General features: G+C 43.8%; 1 protein-coding gene across 2 annotated transcripts; it reads left to right on the top strand.

Annotated features, from left to right (window-relative positions):
* The first annotated feature begins 473 nt into the window (after positions 1 to 473).
* LOC136764983 (protein BTG4) lies at positions 474 to 6,653 on the top strand. Of its 2 annotated transcripts, XM_066719392.1 has the most exons (6): positions 474 to 911; positions 1,836 to 1,903; positions 2,865 to 3,043; positions 4,845 to 4,982; positions 5,166 to 5,490; positions 5,728 to 6,653. In XM_066719392.1, exons 2-6 carry the CDS (start codon positions 1,886 to 1,888, stop codon positions 5,902 to 5,904), a joined length of 837 nt encoding a protein of 278 aa, XP_066575489.1. In that variant the 5' UTR covers positions 474 to 911; positions 1,836 to 1,885; the 3' UTR covers positions 5,905 to 6,653. The 2 variants fall into 2 exon arrangements, with proteins under 2 accessions (XP_066575489.1, XP_066575490.1); XM_066719393.1 differs by lacking the exon at positions 1,836 to 1,903 and having other exon boundaries at positions 480 to 911.
* The last annotated feature ends 666 nt before the right edge of the window (positions 6,654 to 7,319 follow it).

Raw genomic sequence — 7,319 nt, forward strand, 5'->3', positions numbered from 1 at the left:
GGGCCCAAAGCCACACTACACTTTACCGTGTTTATACCACAGTACACACCACACTTTACTGTGTTTATACCACAGTACACTTTATTATGTTTATACCACATTACAATTTACTGTTTATACCACAATGCACAACACATGACTACTGTGTTTATATCATTGTGCACTACAGCACAGATATAATGCAATATAATAACTGTCCTATTCATGTATGTACGCTAGTTAAGTATTTTACAGTACAGTAAAGTACGGGCTATCATTAAAAATTATACAGTACCGACTAGTGCCGTTAGATCCAGGTACAATACGTTACAAATAATGGCATCTTGTTTAATCCACTCAATACTTGCATCTTCAATAAAACCATTGTGCGCCTCTTCCACCGCACGCACGGTAACTCCGCGCCCGCCTCATCCCGGCGCAGACCGTATTAGGGCAGCGGTGCTTCTACGTCACACGGTGGGAGGAGCTGACTGGCGCTTTGGGTGAGGAAGTGAGTCATGTGTGAATCAGCGCGGCGAGGCTGACAGCGCTGGAGTGACGGGCACACAGACACAGAGAGAGACAGAGAGAGAGAGAGAGGGGCAGAGAGAGACAGAAAAGAGGGACAGAGAGACGGACACACAGAGAGAGAGGGACACAGAGAGAGAGACAGAAAGAGAGGGACACAGAGACACAGAGAGAGAGGGACAGAGAGAGACAGAGACACAGAGAGAGACAAAAAGAGAGGGACACAGAGAGAGAGGGACAGAGAGAGACAGAGACACAGAGAGAGACAGAAAGAGAGGGACACAGAGAGAGAGAGAGAGAGAGACAGAGAGAGAGACAGAGCAGCCGGGACGAGGACCACAGTGGACAGGGCTGGTGACATACCCGGAAAAAGGACACATTCACATTTCATCTAAAAACTGCTGGTAAGTTCAGTTGGTATTATGATGAGCATAGTTAATGAAGTTGAATGAGCCACCTTTACCTCTGTCAAGAGGATGCCGAGACTGACGTGTTGCTTCATAACTTCGCTGTCACGGTCACTCTTTTATTTTGGTCGTTATTATTTTCAAATCATACTTTTGGCGGCCGATCGATATGAGAAAGGTCCTCTGTGTCGGCTCTGCCCCACTGTGCACAGCGCCACGGTGCTGGTTACTATACATAATCAAGAAGAGTATAAAAACTGCAGCTCAGCTGATCGAAATGGTCTACTTCTACTTTTACTACTACTGCTATTACCACTACTACTACCACCAACCACCGGCACAGCCCGATGCTTTGGGGCAATGTGGTGGCTTTTTTTGTTGTTGTTGCTGATGTTTTGTTTTCACTACGTAACGGTAAGTACAACAGCATCACAGTTAAATTGCGTCACAATAACGTGCTGAGCAGCTGCTGTCCACGTCCTTCCCTCGACAACACGTGTTTTGGGGACACGTTTGGACAGAAAACTATAACTTCATTGTTGTCGGCGACATCTTTATAGTGTGTGTGTGTGGTTTACCGATACAACGTCACTGTATCCATATACATCGATAGCCTGATTGGGCGTTCAGTAAACTGGCTAAAGAGGTCTTTGGTCAACAAGGAATTGAAGCAACAGTGGCTGTTGTACAATGCATCACAGATTAACATTATTTCAAAGGACGTTATGGTACTGTGCAGTACAGTGTTTTATGAAATTACACTAATAGTATACATTCAGACTAGTATATTACTCAGCACAGCACACTACAGCACAGCACAGTTCACAATAGTACAGAACATTTATCCTCTCTTTCTCTATCTGTGTTTGTCTTACTCTATCTCTGTCTGTCTGTCTCTCTCTGTCTCTGTCTGTCTCGCAGGAAGTCTGTGTTGTTGGCACTTGTGGTTTCAGTTTGGTGTCTGTGGTCACATGCAAATCTTGCAGCATGTAAGTACAGCAATACTACAGAGTGTACAGCCAGGCAATAATCTACAGTACAGTACAGCAGGGTCTCCAGCCCTGGTCCTGGAGAGGGACAGTACAGTCTGTGGAGTTTCCTTGTTCAGAAATGTTTTCCACTGTGATACTCAGCAACTTCCCTGCAGGGACAGAGTCTTCCCCCTTGTCCTTGTCCCTCTCTCTTTCACACTCCCCTTCTCTCTATCTTGATCTGTCGTTTCTCCTCTTACCCTCTGCTTCTTGAATCCCAAATCAAATGGGGGAAAAAAGGCTTTCTTAGCATGACAAAGGTACATCCATAATGCCAAAGCATTGAGTGTTCTTTCCATGTGTGCATCTGGCTGTCCCCTCTCTCTCTCTCTCTCTCTCTCTCTCTCTCTCTCTCTCTCTCAGTGACTCTTCTCTGTGTATCTATATGCCTGTCCTCCCTCTCTCTCTCTCTCTCTCTCTCTCATCTCCATTTGTCTCTTCCTCTCCCTGTCATTCTCTCTCTCTTCCTCTGCATCCCACTTTCTCTCCATGTCTCACCCTCAACCTCTCTCTTTCTCTCCTTTGTTTCTCACTTGTTCTTCCTGTCTTTCTTGCCTCCCCATCTCTTTCTCTTCTTCCGGTGCCCCCCACCCCCCCTCGTCTCTCTGTCACTCCCTCCCTCTCTCTCTGTTTGCCTCTGTCGGGAAATGTTTTGAGAAATGACACTTAGTTTACTGGCAGTTCAGGAAATTTCTGTATTTTTTGGGGCTTGATAGGAAACCACCCCTCCTCACCCCACAATGCTGAAGAATGTGTTGTGCTGTGTTGGTAGTGTAAAGATTTGTGTTATGTTATGTTATGTTAAGTTATATATTTTTTATGATAACACTCTGCAGTGCCTAATCTTAATTGTTGTGTAAGTGAACTGCACTGTATTGCAAAGGGACAATAGTGGTTCTGTCTCCCGTTCCTCCACCAGGCGGCGATGAAGAGAGAGGTGAACGCTGCGGTTGACTTCCTGCTGCGCCTGGCTCGGGAGCGGGGGGGCGTGAATGAGGAGCGGGCCGGTCGCTTCGCAGAAAAGCTGCGGAACATCCTGCGAGAGAGATATGCCCACCACTGGTATCCAGGCAATCCCAGCAAGGGGCAGGGCTACAGGTAGCCAATCAGAGAACAGGGCCGTGTGTGCCCTGTGTTTTTGGGGTCTCTGTGTATGTGTGTGTGTCTGTGTATCCATGTCTCAGTGGGTGTGTCTCTCTGTGTGTGTGTGTGTGTGTGTGTGTGTGTGTGTATCCGTGTTTGTATGTGTGTGTCTCTGTGTGAGTGTGTGTGTCTATCTGTGTCTCTGTGTGTGTGTGTGTGTGTATCTATGGCTCTATGTGTGTGTGTGTGTATATCCATGTCTGTGTGTGTGTGTGTGTGTGTGTGTGTGTGTCTGTCTCTCTGTGTCGTGTCTTTGTGTGTATCCATGTCTACGTTTGTATCTGTGGGTCAGTCTCAGTATGTGTCTGTGTATGTCTGTGTCTCTGTGGGTCAGTCACCATACAGAGGTACAAACAGCATTTTAATCATGACACTCAGTGGAGTCAGATTCAATTCAGTCAATCTGTTTCTCTCTCAAATTTAAATTCAAAATTAGCTTTATTGGCATTTCAGGTTTATACAGGTGTTGCCAAAGCATTTACAAACACAGAATTAGTAAAAAAAAATGTCAAACAATTTCATATGTATATACACACACACATATATATAGACATACATATTAAAACAAATACTCAGGTCCATTTATACAAGTAGATTAAATTTAAACCATAAAATAGTATGTGAAGTAATCCATGATTCAATACAGAAATAATAGCAATAATATTCAAATCATATTTTAATATTATTAAAACAATAATACTACAATTTAAGAATGAGTAGGCTTATTACTACAGTGAGTTTTTTTATTTGTTAACTTTTCATATTTTAAAATGAAGTGCATCTCTCTCTATCTCTATTTCTCTATCTCTCTCAAATTCAAATTAAATTTAAATTGAAATGAGCTTGACCTTCTTGTGTTGCCAAAGCTTAAAACAAATATTCCAGCCTGAGAAATACTGTAAACAACAACAAACTAAGAATACATAACACACAGAATAAAAAGCAAATCATCCGTAGTTTGGAATATGGATAGATTCCAGGTTGTTTGTCTCTGTGTTTTTGGTTTGACAAGTTTTCTTAATTGTTTCCTGGATGTTTTACATTCTGTGTCAAACAAGTTTTCAGTGGAATTAGTTTTAGTCTTGGTTTTGTAGAAGTTGTTTTTTGTTCGTACTGCTAATAATAAATGTGACATCGGCTTAAGTCAGAGCTATTTTAAATTTCACATCTACATTGTCTACTGATGCATAAATATCCCTGCAAGGTATGTACCTGTCAGAGAGATCTGATACTGTTGCAGCATTGTTTCTCTCTCTGTGCTGCATGAATACACAAGGCATTGCAATGAACACAATAACCTGAATGAAGACTGAGTTTCTTCCAGTTTGTTTGCTTGAGTTTTGTTTCTTTGATGGCTGAATGTATTACATTTTTGTCTGGTTTAATGGTTTTGGTTAAAAATCTGTTTAGCATACTTTCTATTTCCTCTAATTTTCAATTGTACATTTTGAAAGCACCCTTCTCTGTAGTAGGGGTCAGTTGGTGGCATGTAAACTGCGCACAGGAATGTGTCAGATTGGGAATTAATTTTCTTTTCAAGTTTGAGTCTAGCACACAGTGATGCCCCCCTGAATCCCAGCCTTTCTCTCCCTCTCTCTCTCTCTTTCTCTCCCTCTGCCCCCAACCCTCTCTGTCTCCCCTTCTCTCTCTCTCTCTCTCTCTCTCTCTCTCTTTCTTCCTCCTGCTTATTGTAATTAATGGCATGGCACAGATCCTCAGTGGGGTTGAACTCAGTTTTCTCTCTGTGTGCTATCAGGTGTATCCGGGTGAACAGCACGTCTCCTTGTGATTGGGCGCTGGAGAGGGCATGTCGGGAGAGTGGAATGATGTCATCGGAGCTGAGGCTGCCCAGAGAGATCACTCTGTGGATTGACCCCTATGAGGTCTGCGCCCGGTGAGTGAGGAAAAGGGAGGGAAAGAGGAAGAGGGAGAGGAAGGGAGAGATAGAGAGGGGGGAAGGGAGAGGGTGAAAGACTGAGAAATCAGTAGATAAATACTTGATTATTGCTACCTGATTGGTTAATTGCCTGATTGCCTGTTAATTGCTTAATTGACTGTAGCTCTGGTTTGCCTGCAGCTCAGGGGAGGGCTGCCGCTTCTTCACAGTGGCACGCTTTGAGGGGGAAGAGGAGAAGGAGTCACAAGAGAGACACAGCGAAGAAGAGGGAGAGGTGTACGTGGAGGGAAAGGGAAAGACTCCACCCCCCACCTCCAAAGAAGCGACAAAGTTCAACGAAAGCATCTCAGACGACCTCTCCAGCAGCCCCTCTGACTGCAGCTCTGACCAAGAGGAGGAGGAAGAGAAGAAGGAGAAGGAGAAGAAGTGTAGAGGGAGGAGGGAACACACGGGCATCACCATTATTCCCCGGGTTCGAAAGCCCCGCAGGACAGCCAGAACTCAGGTCAGAGGAGTTATGGGTTTATTTCACTGGTCTGTCTGTCTGTCTGTTTGTTAGGTAATTGGTTAACCTGTCTCTGTCTGTCTGACACTCTCTTTCAACCTCTCTCTTTCTCCCTTTCATTACACATTCATCACAGTTACCCCCCGCCGTCTGTCACTCTGTCACTTTCTATTCTTCCCCCAACCCCCCCGGCTGCCCGACACTCTTTATTAACCCTTCGTTGTCTATCTCCTGCAGGTGCATGCTGTGCAATGTTTCTACACACCGGCCCCCTTGTGGCCCACAAGGAGCAGCCCAGTATTTGTGTCCACCGCGCAGCCCCCTGTGCTGGGGTACTACGTCCTGCCCAAGCACCCCCCCCACTTCTTGCTGCCCCCGGCCACATGTCAGCCCTGGGGGTTAGCCAAGGGATAGGATTAAAAGAGAGCAAGGGAGAGAGATAAAGAAAGATGGTGAGAGAGAGAGTGAGAGGGAGAGCAAGAGAGAGAGGCACTGAATACTTTCTCAGGACAAAAAACCTGTCAAACCTGTAATGTACAAAACGAACAATATATTTTAATTTTATTTCTAACTTAAAAGCTTAAAACTAACAACTAACTAATTATCTTTATTTTATTGTATTTATTATGTTTTTATGTAGCCTGTTAACACTGACAGATTGTATCAAGAAGTATATTCGTGTGATTTTGTCACACATTGCGAGTGTGCGGTTAGATGCTGCCTTGTCATTCCTTGTGTAACCACTAGATGGTTCATGTGGAGGAAAATACCTGGCTTAGATTAGGCTGCTGTTACAGAGTGCAGCCACCAGGCGGAGACATGTACCCATATTTTATTCCACAACACTATTTCTTTACCATTATGCATTTAATTTTCCATTGAGCATGTGTACAAGAATATTTCTTATAGATAAGATTTGTATTGCTTCATTATTTCACTGTATGTTACATATATACTTGTGTTTACTGTCAATCAGGGAGTCTGGTGCTGTGCTTTGAGTGCACTCTGACATTAACCTCTGGTTTTATATTAATGTGAATATATACAGAGAGATATATTTCTTTAACCTTAACGTGTGATTTATATATTTTTTTACAGCATTTCAATATTGTGCATTTGATTATTTTATTTTTTATAATAAATCCAAATATGAGTTGAACTGACGGGGTTCTCTAAGGTGTCTTCTGCTTCAGTAACTAACATTGTTCATTTCCTGTTTTGTTTTATCACTCAGCGGAAGTCATTTTTCCTAGGGAAGGTGTTAAGACTCACTGAAAATGTAAGCAGTTATGACACTATTACCCCCTGCCCCCCCTGCTCAGAGAAGCAAAGTGACAATGTGACTCACTGTTTTTCTCCCCATCCACATCAGATAATCCTAAAGTGCTAGTAGCCAGCACTGTGTGGACTATAGTATAGTATAGTATAGCATAGTATGGTTATAGTATAGGGTCCCAGACTGGTGCCAGCGCTGTGGGCACTATAGTATAGTATAGGGGCCCAGACTGGAGCAGCGTTGTGGGGACTATAGTATAGTATAGGCGCCCAGACTGGAGCCAGAGCTGTGGGGACTATAGTATAACACTCACTCACACATTCACACTCAGACACTAAAACGCTTACACTCTGACAAACACATACATGCTCTCTTACACACACTCATCTCACACAGACTTAAACACACTTATACTCACTCACACATATACTCATACACACACTCACGCACACACACACTTAAGACTCATTCACTCACACGCACTCAAACTCAGTGTATGTGTGTGGTGGTGGGGTGTGCAGGGTCTACAGTCTGAACCAGTTGTGGGCCGGAC

The sequence above is a fragment of the Amia ocellicauda genome, chromosome 12 (genome assembly GCF_036373705.1).
Source record: "Amia ocellicauda isolate fAmiCal2 chromosome 12, fAmiCal2.hap1, whole genome shotgun sequence".
Taxonomy (NCBI): Eukaryota; Metazoa; Chordata; class Actinopteri; order Amiiformes; family Amiidae; genus Amia; species Amia ocellicauda.

Bases quoted from the DNA above. Each gene is read 5' to 3' on its own strand.
- LOC136764983 (XM_066719392.1), top strand. The intron at 3,044-4,844 runs GTAGCCAATCAG...GTGTGCTATCAG, and splicing joins AGCAAGGGGCAGGGCTACAG to GTGTATCCGGGTGAACAGCA. The intron at 5,491-5,727 runs GTCAGAGGAGTT...TATCTCCTGCAG, and splicing joins GCAGGACAGCCAGAACTCAG to GTGCATGCTGTGCAATGTTT.